This window comes from Lytechinus variegatus, chromosome 3 (genome assembly GCF_018143015.1).
Source record: "Lytechinus variegatus isolate NC3 chromosome 3, Lvar_3.0, whole genome shotgun sequence".
Classification (NCBI taxonomy): domain Eukaryota; kingdom Metazoa; phylum Echinodermata; class Echinoidea; order Temnopleuroida; family Toxopneustidae; genus Lytechinus; species Lytechinus variegatus.
The window spans coordinates 64,579,399-64,598,181 of NC_054742.1; the positions used below are offsets into that span (position 1 = coordinate 64,579,399).

Below are 18,783 nucleotides of genomic sequence, written 5' to 3' on the forward strand. Positions count from 1 at the left end.
AGACGAAATGGTCATAGACAAACTGGTGATTAGACAAAGTGATGATTGGACCAAATAGTTATTGGATCAAATAGTTGTTAGACGGTGAGTGGACGAGTTGGCAGTAGACAAATTGGCAATTACCAATATATCCAGACCTGCCAATTTCTGGGAATGAAAAAGTGTATTCTGTGATAAAAAAAGTGTATTTTCCCCCCAAAAGTGTATTTCATAATAAAATGCTTGGTGCACTCGCTCATCGCGGCGCTCAAGCTGCATGCAAGCAAAAATGCGCACTGCTCTTGCAGATGAAAAAAAATATTGAAACATGTGTATATCTTCACCCTGGTTTTAACAAAATGATTTAAAGAAAAAAATCACCTGAGATTACATTGATCTAATTTGTGTACGTCTTATGAAATGGAGACATATTGAGATGATTTTTCTCAATAAATTACAATTTTGTAAAAAAAATGTATTTTTGAAGAAAAAACGTACTGCCGTATTTTGGTTGCAAAAACATACTAAATACTCCTAAAACGTACTGGTTGGCAGGTCTGTATATCTACCAACCCATAAATTCATAATAAAGATATTCATTCTACAGCTTAGTTTGGCACACCTTCAAGGAAGAATCCATATGACCAACATCGATGTTTAAAACTCGACAATGATGCTAACAAAAAACACATCTAGCCAACGCCTTCACTTAACTTTGGATTACACAAGGTTGACTTGGAATACAATCAATGATTTGAACAAGGAATATGGTTCTTCAAGAATGACCATGTGGTCGATTTATTTATGCATATTTTCAGACAGACACACATTCATTGTTCCACGGGTTGTGCAGAGAGGTTCAAACATTCACTATCATCTCCACTGCAAATTACACAATTATCACAACGATCATTATAAGCAAAAATTTTATTTCTTTCTCTCCTTACTATCACACTAGTCTTGACTTCTTGTGGAATAACTAGCATTTCATGGGTATTCACAGCAATACAAGACAATTTGTGGTATTTTTAGCATATTTCACACAACTCTTTCTGGGTCATTATATTACATTCTCTATAAAAATAGACAGACATTTTCTGGTTTATTCTACATTAAAAAAGTGCCCTTCACTGACACACTTTCGCTTTCGGTTGTAGGAATATTAATTTTTATTGAATCAAGCTACTGTTATCAATTTTGATTTCAGCTAAATCTTGCAAGATTACGTAAAATGTGATAAAATCAATTATTCATTCTAATACCTTAGAATAATATCCATCCTATGATCTGATCATAAATACAAAGTGATCATATGAATACATGTAGAAGTTTACTAGAGGTCATGAAAATGCATGATGCCATTTATTCATCACACAGAATGTCTCACAATATGCATAAATGTGATATAAGACCTTGTCTTTATTTCATATTAGGTGTACTCATCCAAATACCCATGGATGATAACACCCAATATTATAGTCATAATACCCATGATATACAAGTAATACATATATATATTATATTTTTTCCCTTTCATAATGTATAACGTGATATCACTTTAAAAATTGTCCTTTTCAAAATAAATGTTGAGCAATACTTAAACCTGATATTGCTTTATGTTTTCAATAGTATATTTTGTTATTAACAAATGACAAGGATTTTTAGTTTTAAATGGTACTTAAGCCAGACATAAATATAACAGTTTGTGTTCCAATAAAATAGTATGCCTCCTAAACATATCCAGTAAATTTGTATTACTTAATGCTATTTTGTTTGAGGATGGTCCATATGATATCTGTTTATTGATTCTTGGCAGCAAGCTTGGCCTTGAGGCTAGCAGGCATCTCTGGTGGGGGTGGGCGGGGCATACGGAAGAAGACCTTGACAGAGTCGTAGATGAACCACTGCAGGGCAGTCAGGGTACCGATCATGATGATACGTGGTACCAAGCCCTTCCATAAACCTAGACAGATTAGATAAAAACACACATTGAAAATTACCATCAATTGGATTGCACGTTATCAATACATTGATCAAATCAATCTTCATTTCAAAACGACACACTTGACAGTGAGTACTTCATGATGATTACAAGGAAATATTAAAACAGCATAAAGTAGGAATTTGGTTGAATAAGGTCCATACAACCGAATTTCCAATGTACTCAGTCATTGCCATAGAACTTGATAACAAGCAAATACCTGAAAGTAAAAGTATAGCTCCCACTTTTTTTTCAGATGTTCTTTGGGCCTGATGTTGCCATCAGAAAATGATGAAAAGTGGCCCATGACTGCCACATCATAGACCATAATTAAATTAAAGTACAAGTTTTCACATCAAGCTAATTAAATGTGTATTAACACTATTTTTAATCTGTCCACGTTGGGAGCTACATGGAATGTGTTGGCGGGAAAAGAATTCCACAGCCGGGCCGTCCTTGGTACATATGAAGATTTATGAAGAGAAGCATCTACTATACCATTTCTCAAGCAAATGATCCTGAGCCCATTTCATAGCGTTAAACTAGGGTAATTTGCCATTATGGCATCTACCATGGTAACAGAGCTTGAGCTAATCACAAGCAAGATTTCTCTGGAAGTTACAATAACGTAACGATAGTGAAGGTAATCCATACATCCTAAGCGAATAGAATAATGTCCCCATCAAGAGCAGCAAACTTGTTAGCATCAAACAAGATTGTCAGAGTGCTCCTACTGGAGGTATATTGATCTCACACACCAATGACTCAAGCACTTCCAATGGTACACAACGTTGTAGCGTTGCTGGGTGGCTGCAACACCTTGTGCAAAACACTGACACAGCCATACAATAACAAGACACAAGCACCGATGGAACTAAGGTGTCCATGATCCACTGATACAGGAAACATGCAAGGGATTCACTTGAATCACAATGGATGCTTCATGCTCAGTAGAAAGGACAACAAAGGACCAGGGTGCCACCATGTCAAGTGAGAGATGGGTGTGTAGCGTGTGCAAGATGAAGAACGCCACCCTGGAAGCGGATCTAAGGAAGTGTGTTTCTCTCAAAACATATACCACATTCAAAATTTTATGGATTTCACAGAAGAGCATTTAAACAATAAAATGGTATTGAGTACTCCTACCCTAACTACTGGAGAAAAATGTAACTTACCGGCCATGCCAAGTTTCTTTGCAGCCTCAATGGCAGTGCTTCCCTTGTCTTGGTTCAGCTTGGATACGACGGTATCAGCAGGGTGGGAGACAACAGCACAGAATACACCAGCTGCAGGACAGAAATGAATAAATACCAGTTGTGGTTAAAATCTAAAATTGATTTCAAGCAGAATCCAGTAAAATGAATACCCAAGTGTTTGTGTGTATAAAAAAAATATGTGCCACATGATTCTGAAAATGTTCAATTGCAGAGAAGTTGGCCAAATCAGCATGGCATTCCAGCCAGATGTTAGGTCTTCTTACAAGCAAAAATAATACACTGTCCCACATGAGCTTATCTGTGTAGGTGACCTGTAGAGTGGACATTATGCCAACTCTGTTGACTCAGCTAATATGATGCACATGTGTGGCTGTCAGGTAAAAACAAAAAATCACTGTTTGCTTGATTTTTCTTTTTAAATTCAAATCATCCTTCATTAAGAAAACGTAACCCTAATTCTCCCGGGGGGGGGGGGGGGGGCATAATGCCCCCCCCTCAACAATTTTCGCGATATATCTGCTGCGCGAAATTTTGAGACCAAAGTTGTGATGCCCGGGTACGCGGTTACGACATTATGCAACATTATGCAAGTGCATGTCAGACCCAAAATTGCTCATAAACGTGATTTCATGTACAAATCCAATGCAAATTGCGTATTTAGCCAAAATTCATAAATGTATCATTATTTCTACTTTTACTGATTAAACTTAATTAATTTTGCCTTGTTTATGATCAGAATTATGTCTGGAACAATTTCCATTGAAAAAACAATAAAAAACAAAAAGTAAAAAAAAACAAAGAAATACATAAGAAATTCATAAAACAATAAAATACATAATTTATTTCCAAACCAAAGTTTTTTTGAATTACGATTGTTAAGAATGCTACAAAGAAAATTTTTACCAAAAATTAGCATTCTAGGAGCTTTATTTAGTGAATTAGAGCAAAAAGTATGATTATGCATAAATTAGCATAATTAATTCATATAAAATAAAATCTCATTATTTTGGAGAATTTTACCATACAGCCTTGTAGATTACATCGCACACTACCAGCGTGCAAATTTTTGCGTCGCTCGCGCGATCGGCGGCCGAGATCTTAAGGGGGGGCCATAATGCCCCCCCCGGGAATGACAAGAATCAAAATACCCGGGGAGATTTAGGGTTAACTTTTAACCAATTTTCTTTATCAGCAATGACTTGACCCCCAAAATAATTCAATCAAAGAAATGATTCAATTATTTTCACTCTTTAAAATCACAATGAAAAATGATATGAAATAGTATGAATATTAACATTATTATCACTAAAGATGTGGGAAGTCATCAAAAGCAATTGGCTTCTCTGGGGTGACTTTCCAACATTTAGTGTTACTTACCAATGTAACCAGCGAGGAAGGTGACAACCAACTGCTCTCCTTTGGTGCAGTCACTGCGTGGCTTAGGAACCACATACTTGTAGAGGGCTTCCACGGTACGTTCAAAACAGGCAAACTTCATCATGGTGTATGGGATCTGCCTCATCCAAAGAGGGGGGAGTCCCTTGTAGAAACTGGTTATCACAAAATATGAAATACAACATCAATGAATAAGCAGCCAACAATATTTAATTCCAATTTAATTACTGATTCACCAGATTCATGTTAATTCTAACCAGCAGTTTGAAGATTTTAAGTAACTCAGCTCTAGAATATAGAAATTCACCTTTTCAAAATATTTTTTCTTGCTCAAATACATGAACCTCTCTGTGACCACACATATATATTTCAAATATCATCACTTCTTCTTGGGTCACTACACAAGTCTGTCCTTGTACCCTTCACTGGACGGGTCTTGTGTAGTGACCCGAACTGCAGTGACCATATTTGAAACCTATCACCTTTAGATCTATTTCCTTATTCTATATTCCATAGAATGTGAGTCTGAAGATCCTTACCCATTGAGACCCTCTTGGCCATAGATCTTTGGTGCTGCTTCTCTTAAAGTGTTTGCAAATCCAGGCATGGTCTGGATCCTAACCTTGGCAGCCTCCATGGGAGACAATGCAATATCAGCAAAGAACTCGGCGCTAGCACTGGCTGCAAGGTACAATGACGTCCTGTACAAGAAGGCGTTTTCCTAATAATTCAATAAAAAACAGAAAGAGAAATTCAGAACGATCCAAATTGAAGGCTCGGGCAAATGATTGAAAACTCTTACTACAAACACACACACTATCTGTACAATTTATGTGAAAAACAAAAAGTATGTTTTTGTAAATCAATCAGCTTTCAAATTCACTTTTTTTGAAGAATCATCGTCCCTCCCCATTGCTCCTCCTCATGATCATCACCATCATCATCATCACAATAATTTTCAGTGCCATTACCAATATCACAATCATAAATTTCATTAAAGCAAGAAAAGATTGTAAGCTACAAGTATTTACATGTATCATCATTACTCCATAAAATCTTGACAATCAAGATATCAGTCAAGCCCGCCATCCAATGGAAAACTCACAGCACATCGAGATTAGCTTACCTCACCGAGCATGTTGCCATAGAGGGCCTTGAAAACCTCATAGAATCCAAACTTGCAGAGACCCTGCATCGAGTAGCCAATGAAGGTGGGTGCCCATCCCTTGGCCAGAGCACGTACACCTTCTTCTGCTACCGTCACCCTGAAGCCATTGAAGATGCTCTTATATTTGGCTGGATCAACCTGAATGAAATAACAAATGTGAACACAGTAATAAAAAGTGTGCAAGTTACATTCCTAAGGTTCTGAACTATGCCAAAGTACCAGCAGCTCGCTAGATATTGAATTGAATCATAACAATCGCTTTATATGAATTCACAAGAATTTGCATTCTTTCAAGTTCAAATAATTCACACTGCAACATTTATTCCACATGTTATAGAAAAGTACAGGGTCACGTAACACAAAGCTTAGTAATTAAACATACAATGTGGTTGAAGCAATCAATTACAAAAGTGTGCTCGATGATTGAATCATTACTATGCTTTTTGTTATGGGCTCCTGTAAAATGTATTACAAAATGTAATGCCAACCAGAAGAAATTTACATACAGTTTATGATGAATTGTTGTTTTCATTTAGCACAATTCTAACATTGTCATCCAATGTCATACAGTAATTCAACATCAATAATAATGAAAGGCATAGCATCTATTTAGAATGAATATCTACACCCATTCTAATAACGTTCAATATTCCATTCTATGTTCTAATTTTAGTATACAATTAAAAATCATTAGTTTGACGATTCCTGTACATAAATGGATAATTTACAAGGCAAGTACATCTTTCATGTGAATGTTATTCATGAGCAAGATAATGCATTGATTTCAGAACCAGTTTCAAAGATGGTAAAATATTACATACATAATGTATACAGTCAACAGTTCTCACCTGAATTCTACATTTGACAAGATCTAGAGGTACAACAGCTGTATGTGTGAGTCCACAACTTAAAACACCACCAAATCCACACAGAGCATAGTATTTCGCCGACCCATATTCACAGCTGATTTCTGTAAATATAAAGAGAAGTCTTGAGATTAAAGTATGCAGCACAGTGTATGTGATGAAGAGTGCAAATATATATTAAGATGTGGATTAGAAATGGAAGCTTTGTAACTACAGGTAGTTAGTTCCCACTGTCATATGTGTCATGATTGAAACCATAGTCTTAGTCGTGGAATAATCATGATCTTATCAGATCATATCAGATCAGTCATGGGAATTGTATTGATCTCAGAAAACTTTTTGAACGGTTCAATTTTTTTAGATCTGCTACAAAAAGCCAATTGTGGCATTCGTTACAGACTGCATGACAGTTGGAACGAGGTAAAAGTACTGTATCAGCAACAAAAAGTCAATAGACTCTAGTCTGTACTGCAATACATAGAAATATATTCATTAAAAAATCCAATGAAAATGGTGGAAAAATAATGAATTTCAGGCATTTCATGTGATGACCTCAAAATGCAGCCTTCCTCATCAAAATCCTTGACTCATGTGTTAAGTAAATGGGTGCGCAGACATGGGGAAGTCTGCTGTGCAAACCCTTCACTCAAGTTAGGGGTTTGAATATGCAGGCATCCCTTGTGCACTGAAGGCAGCAAGTTTTGTATGTGCTAGTCTTTGCATGGAGACACTCTTGTTGATCAAAGTTTCAATCAGGGTCTATGCCTGCAGACTAGACATGGGACACCATTTTTTAGTTTATCAATCTAAAAATGACTGGCCAAGGTTTTTCCCAAGAAAATCACATTTCTTTTTTCAAACTTCAATGAGATTTTTGGCACACTTACTCATAAGAATTTAAGGAACATTTTCGACTGAAAATTTTTGTGGAATAAAAAGAATTTTATGTTCAATCATAAGTTAAATACTTAAAATGTAGGTGCGCAGACATGACTCCTTCATACATTTCACAAAACTCTTGAGTCTTGAGCCAAGGTTTAACACCAATCTCTGTGCACCTCCTTTTTAACTTAAGATTTAACATGAATTTTATATTTTACAAAATTTTTTAGTTGGTCATGCTCCTTTACCAAAAATCTCATAAAAATGTGAAATATATGATTTTCTTGGAAAAAACCTTGGCCAGTCATTTGCATATGAACAAAAGATGGTGCCCCAATGTCTGCCACCCATTCACTTTAAACATGATTTGAGGAATGCTTCATTTTGAAGCTGTTTAAATGCCCCAAATTCACTATTTTCCCACCATTTTGAGTTGGATATTATTATTAAAAGAGAATATTTTATGTATTGCATGTATAAAGTTTGTGGTCATTGCATATCTTCTTTTACTAGAATCATAGATAGGCATGTGCGCAAGCAAGGGGGACCTTGCAAACTTTGGGGACCTTACTATCATCACTAGAGGCGCATGGCCAATATGGGAGACTCTCTCTCCAATATGGGAGATTGTCTCCCATATTAATTATTAGACTTGCTTTGCAAAAGACAAGAAACAACACCAACAAGAACATAGTTTTTTCTACCCAAAATATTGTCTAAGGTCAGATGCCCATTTGTTTTGTGTGTGAATAACAATCCTTACAAATCCTTTTTCATGAAAACATTTTTAAAGTTGATCTGAGCGTGAAAAGGGGTAATTTTCATTTTTCATTATGAATATTCATGATAGGAAAAGAGATTGGGATTGTTTCGCATTTTCAAAATTATAGTCCTATCATGAATATTCAAAATTTGATATTGCGATTTCCGCGCATGCGCAATTTGCGATGTTTTGGAATCGGCAGTTAATTGATGCGTGAAGAACCGGATACTGGCTGAATGACGGTGGCCCCAAAGTCTGCGCACCTAACGATTTGGGTTAAGATTTAACAAAAATTTCTTTTTATTTCCCCAAATCTTTCAGTTGATAATGTTCCTTATATCATTATGAGTAAGTGTATCAAATATCTCATAAAAAATTTAAAGAAATACGGTATATGATTTTCTTGGAAGAAACCTCCGGTGGTCATTTTCAGATTGAACCAAAAAGTGGTACCCCATAATATCTGCGCACTCATTCACTTTGCACGCGATTCAGGGATTTTGATAAAAAAAGGCTGCATTTTTAGGCCTTCACATGAAATGCCCAAAATTCATTATTTTTCTACCATTTTGAGTCAGATTTTTTAATGAATATCATTAGAATGTATTGCATGTGTAAATTCTGTGGTCGTCACGTATCTTCTTTGCCTAGAAATAGAATTGCGCAGATACGTGTATGCGCAGACAAGGGGGACTGCACAGACTAATGGGAACTTGCCATCACCAATTTTAGACTAACCAGAGGATATGGAGTGAAATTTGTACGGTACGGTACCGGTACATCTTTATGATAAAGATGTATGGTCAGTTCCCCCATGTCTGCGCGATTCTAGTACAAGAAGAAACGCAACGAACATGAACTTTACACATGCAATACATAGACAGGTATTCATAAAAAAATCTGACTCAAAATGGTGGAAAAATAATGAATTCAGGGCATTTCATGTGACGGCCTCAAAATGCAGCCTTTCTCATCAAAATCCCCGAATCGTGTGCAAAGTGAATGAGTGCGCAGACATGGGGTACCATTTTTTTTTCAATCTGAAAATGACTGCCCGAGGTTTTTTCAAGAAAATCTTTTCTTTTCTTTCATTTTTTAATGAGAAATTTGGTACACTTACTCTTAATAACATAAGGAACACTATTAACCAAAAGATTTTGTGAAATAAGAAGAAATTCATGTTAAATCTCAACTCAAATTGTTAGGTGCGCAGATTTGGGGCCCACCATCATACCGGTACCGTACCGTACAAATTTGGCCAATTTCCTTATGTTATGTAGTGAGTGATTGTATTACCGACCGGCCTTGTATTACCGAACGCGCGCATCATATGCGTCAGAAAATAATCAAATACGCTCAAACCTTTGCAACTTCCTTCCAAAGGGAACTTAAATAGAAAAATTATGAAAAATTATCAAAAACACAATTTCGAAGTCTTTATATCCTCAAAACAATAAAATATGGTCAAAATAGCTCATCAGTGACTTTGTTGTTTTCCTAACTTTTCCCATAGAAAACACACGTTCGGTAATACGATAACTTTCAAAGTGACCAAAATATTTCACTTGCGAAGAGGGGTCCGATTGGAAGCTGATGTCGTAAAAATGAAAAACAATTTCGGCAAAATTTCTGCATATTTATATTTTGTAGGTATTTGTGTATTTATGGTGAAAGTTTGGTGAATTTTATTGGAATAATGTGTTTGATATGATCAAATTCATGAAAAGTGTTCGGTAATACGATCCACTACCATACTGTACTGGTACCGTACTCCGTAGGTATCTATTGTGTATTTTAAAAGTTTTGTGAATTTCATTTTCAAGATCATCAATGGCATTGATGATTTGAACAAGGACATGTTCTTCACATCTGCATCAACTCAGACGACACGTGGACATCTATGCAAATTGTGAGGAGAAGCAGACTGGATGTTAGAAAAAATACTTTCAGTGCCAGAGTTGTAAATGACTGGAACTCCTTGCCGGCAGAGATAGTTACTGCATCAACGTTGAACAGATTCAAGTCACAGTTAGACACTTGTTCACTGCTACCACCCTGCCTGTGGGGAATCTACAGGTAGGACTATGGTATGCCAATGTTGTACAGAGCACACACTTCAAAAAATCATTAAAATATCACTTTTGTGACCAAAATTACTAATTTTCATACAGTTGCAATTTATTTTTCATTAGTAACTTAGGAATAATTTTGTATTCACCAGAGCGCTCAAAAACTTGAATTTTGGGCATATTTTTGTACGCCCTCTATTGGTGGAAAGTAATATGGCAAGAAAATTTTCATTTTTTGATCTCTATTTTTAATTAAGAAAAAAATGATTTAAAGAATCAAATTGAAATAAGAGCCAAGTAGTATGAATAGGTGTAATGAAAACTGTCAGTGTAAAAAAATCAAGCATTTGCCCAAAGAAAAAGAGAAAATAAGCCAAACATTGCCACCCTTATTTTGCCACACATGGAGATATAACTGAGAACAAGGTTATATTATAACCTTGTTCATTGAATGAGTGCAGTTAGACAAGTTTTGGTCTGCAGTGCAATATGCTCACCCATGGGAATAGTAACTCTGGCACAGCACACATTATTTTAATAGTTAGATGGAGATAGCAACAGTGATAGTAGGGTGTCTGGAGAAAAAAAATAATTTTCTTATTTCAAGAAAATATCACATTTTCTTTGTGAATTTGAAAAGAAATGACCTTCAGACTTACAGAAATGTAACATTTTTGAAAAAATTCCAATTATTGGCTGCAAAAAAGAAGAATGAAATTGGGTAATTTTTCAGCATTTCTCTGCCATAGACTGTGTAGTTAAGAAATGGACACACACAAATCCAAATTTTTAGCTTCCAAGTGCTGTTACAAATTTATTATTAATGCCAAAAACTTGTCCATAAAGAGTCAAATAGGATTTTTTATGCTCTTTCTGATGGTATGATTTTTATAAAGATTTGGAAACCAGATCACAATGAAAAATTGCGACAAAGTGAAAAAATTGTGCAAAACAGAGATTTCATTTTCCCATAGAAAACGCATGGGGAAATGGCAATCTCAACACACACAAAAATAAGGGTTTGCAATTTATCTCTAAATCCTTATTTAGAATGATCATATAAACTTGTCCTTACTGTCAAAAGAAGCCCCTGAATTTTCTCTTTCCATACATGCCAAACACAAGTTAATTAATTATCAATTCAGATCACATTTTTCTAATAGCCTGAACTTCCCGAAAAATATGTGCCACATTTTCCCCTAAATCAGCCTGTTTTATGCTGACACTTTTCAGTGTGGCTTCAGACACCCTAGTGATAGACCTGGAAACACGACTGCATAATTACATGTAATTGCATTTTTCCAGTAGATCCGGTAATAAGTAATAATAAGAATATTGTGTGTGTGTGTGTGTGTGTGTGTGTATTTGAGTTTTGTCAGACGTGTATCAATCAGATATGATTATTTACGTCTGGGACCGACCTTTAACGTCACCATCCGAAAGACGTGACCAGGGCTCGAACCTCGACCCTCTGCATCAATTTGTAACTTCCCCACAGCTTGGATTACAGGCGCACGCCACAACGCCCAGTTAAAGAATATTGTTTGATATCATTGAATTAATAATTCAATGGACCGATGTCTGACCATGGTGACTTTTACAAATCTTGTTAAAACTCACCTTCTGTCGACGCAGCAACCAGATTTCTGTGACTGGAAGGATGTGTAACTTGGGGTATTCTTGATTCTACATTGTTCTCTGCAGAGGGCTCGCACCTTGCGGTAGAGAGAAATGGACTTGAAAAGTGGTTGCGCTTGGCAGTATCAATTAGTGATTGAAACATCTTGAATCTGAAAATAAACAAACAACAAATAATCTTGAAATATCAACTCATCAAATCACAAACAGACATTCACTCTTAATAAAGGCGAAAATGTTAAAATATCGACATATTACACAGGTTATGCACTTACGTATTGGTCTGTTGATTGGGAAAGATGACGGACGTGTGATCAGCGCATGTTCTGTAAAAAACGCCGGTTCCTGTATGTGACGTCATCAATAGAAATGAGAGTCTGCATGCGCAGTTCATGTATGGCGCATTTACTAGTCATGAACGTTGCTGACCTAGTCTGCAGGAACAGACCCCAAACCACTAGTACCATAATATCAGGAAAATTGTGATTAGCCTGCCAGAACAGACTCAAATTTGACCATGTTTTGAATAAATTATATACGACTCCAAACTGTTTGTATGTGATAGGAGTAGCCACGAATCATGAGTGATAAGCTTTGGACTGTAGAATGCACAAAGCGAAAACTAAAGGTCTGCAAATATGCCTGCATGCAGACTAATCTGTGCCAAGGGGCGCCTCGGAACTGAAAAAAGGGAGGGGGCGAGCTGATGGGGTGTATTAATTTGTCTATGTGTAGGGGTATGGAACCACACCCACACCCCACTGCTCGCGGGATCGTAGGTGGGAAACTTGTCATGAAAACTGAGAAAGAAGAAAATCAGAATGAAGGGAAAATTAGGAAAAAGTAGAGGGAAAGAAAAGGAAAGAGGGGGGGGGGGTGGAAGAATGATGAAGAAGAAGTCCAAGAAGCAGAAGAATAAAGGGAAGGGAAAGGGAAAATGAATTTGAAGCCCGGGGGGGGGGGGGTATGCTTCCATTGAAGAGTATATATAGACAGTATCCACGACAATAAATATGGATTGTCGGAATAGTGAATTGTGGGGTTCAAATTTTTCAATGTTAATTTTATCTCAAGATAAATCACTGGCTTATTTTTTTCTTCTTTTTTTTGCACAAAGTTCTTAATCGGGCATTTTATCTGTTTCTGTTTATGGTAACTCCTGCGGGAACTTGGCAGGACAGCATTTTGCTGGTAAACGCCAAGCTGGTATATAACCAATTACCTAGGAAACTTTTTACGTGTTGGTTAATCAGTCATAGTGGCTGACATTATGGACGACAGATATCACTCTCAGGCATTTTTATCAAAGTGGCGATAATGGCTGAGTTGGGATTCGAACTCACAACCTTGCGATTATGAGTCCAATGTTCTAACCACTGGACCACCCAACTCTGATGATCTTGGTGGCTTATAGAATTTTCTGTCGAAGGTTCATGGATCTGGTTACATCCCATGCAGTCTGTCATATATAGGCCTACTACATTGATGCAAGTTAATACCCTTTTCATGTTGTAGGGATTTTTCTATACTTTTTTGTGTGACACTCCATTCATGTTCCATGGCTACCCCTATAAAACACCACAACTTCTCCATTTTTGTTGTCGTTTGCTGTCAATGGAAGTGACCCCCTCACCCCTTCCCAGGGGGACACATCCCCCCTACCAAAAATAGTGGGGGGCACAATATCATGTCCCCCTACTTTTTTTGGTCTTTTATGATGGATAAAAATAAATCATTCACAGTTGAAATAATAAATGTATTTTGGAGTAAATGACCTTACATTTTTGGTGAAAACTTTTTTTTTTGCTTGTCATTTTTGGGGGTTCAAAATGACTTAACATCTTATGTAATAACTTTTTTTTTGCGTGTCAATATTTGGGGGTTGAAATTACCTTACATTTTGCGTGATAATTTTCTTTTTTTTTTTGCTTGACAAATTTTCCAGCCCCTTGTCCCCCTACATTTCGGGACAGATTTCCGCCCATGCTTCCAGAGCATTAATTCCTATCACTCCCAGTGGCATTATCATCACACATCAGACCTTCCATGTTGGTTTGTCTGTGTGCACTACCAGACTGCAGAAATGAGGAAGTTTCAATGATTCATTTCATAATTCTATTCTGGTGTGAATGACTAAATCCTGCCCACAGGCAATGGGAGGTCATTGGTTTGGTTTGTCATAAACACCTCAGAATTCTCTGAATTGCTAGCATCCATTTTGGTACCCCTCCCTCATTCAACTCTTTCTCAAACACACACACACCCTTATCCAACCACCCTTACACACACACACACATACACACAGTCATCACTATTAACTAAAGACATACTTCATGTCATTTTTCGAAACAATCTCATCATCACTAAGCCAAAAGGCATCCTCATTTACCCCTGCAATATGAATACCCTATCACAATCTACTTTCAATTTGCCAATTTGATAGTCTTAGTGATTCCATAATTTTCCAATTCCATTGTCAAACTTTCTCAAAAACTTTCACGATTCTCTCATTTTTTCCTATGTCACATATCATTCCCGGATATCATTACAAACGAAGAGCCACAATGGCTCATATTATGAAGTCCATATCAACTTTGGCCAGTTTAGCTCTGTGCTAAAATGAAAATTGGGAAGTCGAAAATGTCAAAATTTAATTTTATTGCAATTTTTTTATTGTGTTCTCTCCCCATGTTTCATGCTGATGAAAAATATTTCACTTATTATTCCCAAATAGTTATGATAAAAACTGAATCTCCATCAGAGATTTGTGTCACAATCAGCTTTCCATACTTGACCCTCAACTTAAAGCCAGAGTTTAGAATACAGACAAAGAATGTAGCAAAAAGTGATCACACTAGGCTAGTGTGCAAGCATGGCACTGTCACTAATTATACCATGTCTTGAGTGATCGCTGTCTATTCTAGAGGCAACCACAGTACACACATGTAGTAAATGTAGTTTCACTACTTCAGACTCTGCATTATGTGAAGTATGAAAACAAGAAGTCTGTGCCTGCAGACTATTATTACTGATGTGGTTTACTGTCTATCTTCAGGAGACGGACAGTCAACCTGTCCGAAAACGTTGAGTCTCTCTACTACTCATCATCTCTACTCGCCGACTCAAGCCAGCATCTCCTCATCAGCTCTACTACTCAAGCTGTTCTCACTCTACATTCCTTCTGGTTTACAGTCCTTTTCAGGACTATTTTCAAGAAATACTCTACTCTCAAATCTCCACTTTCTTACCTATCCACTTCTTCTCTTCTTCTATCCACTGTTTCTATAACACTCTACATGGTGTACCGTAAACCACATCAGCAATTGTACATGCCACCACGCAAACATTCAAACAACATCAGACTCTTATTAGGCTACACATAGTTAAAACAAAGGGGTTAAACCATATATCTCTATGGATTAAACACACCTCTTCTCTCATTTTCTTTCACATCAGTTCTTTTCTTCTCGTTGAACCCACAATCATAAATCATCAGGCAAATACTAATCACAAAAATAACAAGAAATGTACACATTTCAGTCATGATTCAATCATTTCCTTTTTTTATAAGAAATCAGGTGTAACCAACTCGACATGGATCCGGTACAACATGGACATCATATATGTGATCCACACTTTCATGCCCAAAACCATCTCCTATATTCAACAACTTTTTTTTTTAATATCTCGTCGGCCATCACTATAAATTATCTTTGTTTTGTGTAAAATCATTCTCATCACTAAAACGACTACTCTTTGGAAGGCTTTTGTCTTTACACTACTACGCAACAAAGAAGAATTCAAATGCTTCCTAAAAAAATTATCATCAGCCAAGTAACAAACTATCCTTTCTCAAAAGTCTTTTTACTACCATATTTTAGTATAGTATTGTGTTGCTCAATGGAAAAGTTTGGTACACTCCAGTCCCTTTTCCCCCTGTTGGCATGACGATTACTAGAAATTTAGTACATGCTTACATACCTGCAACAAATGCAAGAACATTGATATTGATCATCACCTTTCTAATATTAAGCATGCTAAATAGAATAGCATGCATGCAATAGCTGAAATGTATACGTGTATGGTATGCAATTCTTATCCATTTTACTTCACATAAACTTGCAGCACTCTCTGTTAAGTCATATACGATGATGATTATAAGGATCTAAGGTTTCTTCTAATAGATTTACTAGCATACCGATCACTAATTTTGCAATCATAAAACAAGCAAATGCAACAAAAGTCAAGCTAAGTATCATTGTATTTGAAGACTGCTACTGCACTGAAAACCTGGCCTTTTTTATGTTTCTACTACAGATTTGTACAAAGAAAATGGGAGACATATTTAAGAAAATATCAAAATAACACAGTTTTGTGCAACAATCAAGATAATTTATGAATCATTGGTCACAGTGCAATTCTGATATCTACGTTTGATTTTTTTCTTACTGATCAGCATATGTACAGCTTTTGTATAAACATAAGGGATTTGATCCTCCCACTTAATAGAAATGGTCACAGAAAGGGTGATTCTTCATTTAAGAATTGATTTATTTAGTGCTATATATTAGAAGGCAATTGGAAGCATTCACAATTATCTCTCAAAAAGGCCCAGTAGATTTCCCTCATCAAGGGATAGGCTCGTTTCGTACGATTCTTTTGTCTTCTTTGAAAGAAAATCTCAAAATCACAACCTTAGATAAAAAATAAGCTTAAGAACTTTTACAGTAAGGGCTCTCTTTGGTATATTCTTCAACATATTATACACAAAAATAAAGAGAAAAAAAGGAAAACATACACAAATTACATTACTCTATCTATTTGTACATAATACATATGTATACTCGATGAAAGATTAACTCACTTTTCATGTACATTGCAAAAAGTACAATATGATAAATAGAACTGGAATGACAAATACCAAACTATTGGGGGGTCTACATACAACCAAGGCCAGATACAGCTTCATGATAGAAAGCATACTGGCATACTAAGTATGCAGTTTAGTCATTACAAATAACATGTCACACAATTGCACAATAATGGAATGGACATAAGTTAGGTTAGTTCTAATCACAGTAAAAACAAGTTAACTTGTTTCTTTCGGGTTAGTATAACAAGGCAGGTTTATATAAATAAGAAAATGATTGCATTAAAATGAAAAGGAGAGAAATCAAATGTGAGTACAGTGAGAGGGGGAGGAGATTAAATCAGCACATTAAAATCTATAATTGGTTACACTTGATACACCCACTCATGGGTATACATGAGGGAGGGGAACAAAAATGATTTTTGAAACAGAAATTTTTGAAATTACTTGATAGAATTTCCAACCAAGGCCACCTTTTACAAACAGACAAATAAATCTTCTAAATCTTCCACAAAGACCATCACTTAAGAAATTCATTTTTTATTGAAATATTTAGTTTATACAGATTCTGTAAAAACAACCCATCTTTCCTGAACAAGCTTGATGTTGGCAAACTATCTTTGAATGTGGAACATGCCATCTTGATTATTTTAATAGTAGGCCTATAAAATATCTGAGCCAATTATCTACCATTAATTTGACTCAGACGGAGGGAAATGCCAGCATTACTTGAAACTTGATTCAACCCCCCCCCCCCAATTTTAAAGTCAATTTGATATCAAGCTTACATCCATAATTACAAGAGAGCAGACTTTGGTAAGGTATGGTGTCTGTTGTTTTTTTCTTTGAGTGTGTGAATTTTTGTGGAAAAAGAGAACCATTGCATGTATTTCAGTTAGCTCTGTACTCCTCTAGATAACTGGTGATTTGAACAGTAAAATCGCAAACAATAACCAATATTTATAGCAGTGTGAGCTCAACAATGGTAATATTTTGTCTCCATACATCATATTATACAATAATGTAACTTAACCAGCCATCAATATGTAATTTTACTTGAATATTTCTTTCAATTGTGACTTTACTGGGACTGAATTACATACATGATTTCCCTGCAATTTGCATATTTCAACCTACAAGCTTAAGGGGGACTAAAATCACTGAATAGTAGTTGATGTTCTAGTTTAATAACATAACATGAAAATTACAATTTCTTACATTTCCCAAATACCCCCCCCCCTTATTCGTATTGCATATATGCTTAAAGACACCCCTACGTACGCTTTGCATATCACTCTTTTTCATTCAAATCAAAGAAATATTTACACAAGTGGCAGAGTGAAGTAGTATGTGAAAACAGGATAATCTCCATCAACTATACAATATCCAATATGGAAACAGATTAAAACACACATTAAAAAAGGGGAAAGATTAGGAGGACTTTGGCAAGATCTATATACTACTTAAGTTTAAAGGGGATAAGCTGTGCAGCAAGTCATACATCACGGTGAAAAGATTAAAGAGAGCAAATTATTTAAAAACAATTCAAGGCATAAAAGAATCAAACATATTTGACAATTTTCATACAATGGGAAAAGACTCTTGCATTAAACTAATGAAAATAAATAGAGCCAGATAAGTAAGATTTAGTTGGATTAATCAAAACTTGAGGCCACACCAAAGTAATCAACTCCAGACTGACACACCTATTATTTCATTTTTAATGAAATACCATTGATTTGTTAGAAGTCAAATTTCCTTGGTGTAGCTGAAGCATTTAAAACAATGTATCATGGTCCAATTATCTTTACTAATAATCTATATTTGTTACAAGAGAGTATGGTCTCCCCATGAAAAAGACACCCAAACCACCCCTACCCCCTTGTTTTAGTGTGCACTTTCATCTCTCTTGAACAGAAACTGTGCACATCTATTACAATCTAGTTTATTGAATG

The 18,783-nt window shown here is 35.9% G+C and overlaps 1 protein-coding gene and 1 non-coding gene across 2 annotated transcripts; both read right to left on the reverse strand.

Annotated features, from left to right (window-relative positions):
- Nucleotides 1–745: 745 nt before the first annotated feature.
- Nucleotides 746–12,440, reverse strand: LOC121411662 (phosphate carrier protein, mitochondrial-like). The gene is given in 9 exon segments (XM_041604486.1): nucleotides 746–1,942; nucleotides 3,136–3,246; nucleotides 4,555–4,727; nucleotides 5,112–5,293; nucleotides 5,699–5,878; nucleotides 6,589–6,710; nucleotides 11,941–12,110; nucleotides 12,234–12,292; nucleotides 12,294–12,440. Coding segments are annotated over 9 exon segments (1,293 nt in total). The 5' UTR covers nucleotides 12,426–12,440; the 3' UTR covers nucleotides 746–1,778.
- On the reverse strand, nucleotides 2,633–2,844 carry LOC121412304. Its single transcript, XR_005969600.1, has one exon. It is a non-coding gene; the product is annotated as a small nucleolar RNA SNORA53 (small nucleolar RNA).
- Nucleotides 12,441–18,783: the final 6,343 nt, after the last annotated feature.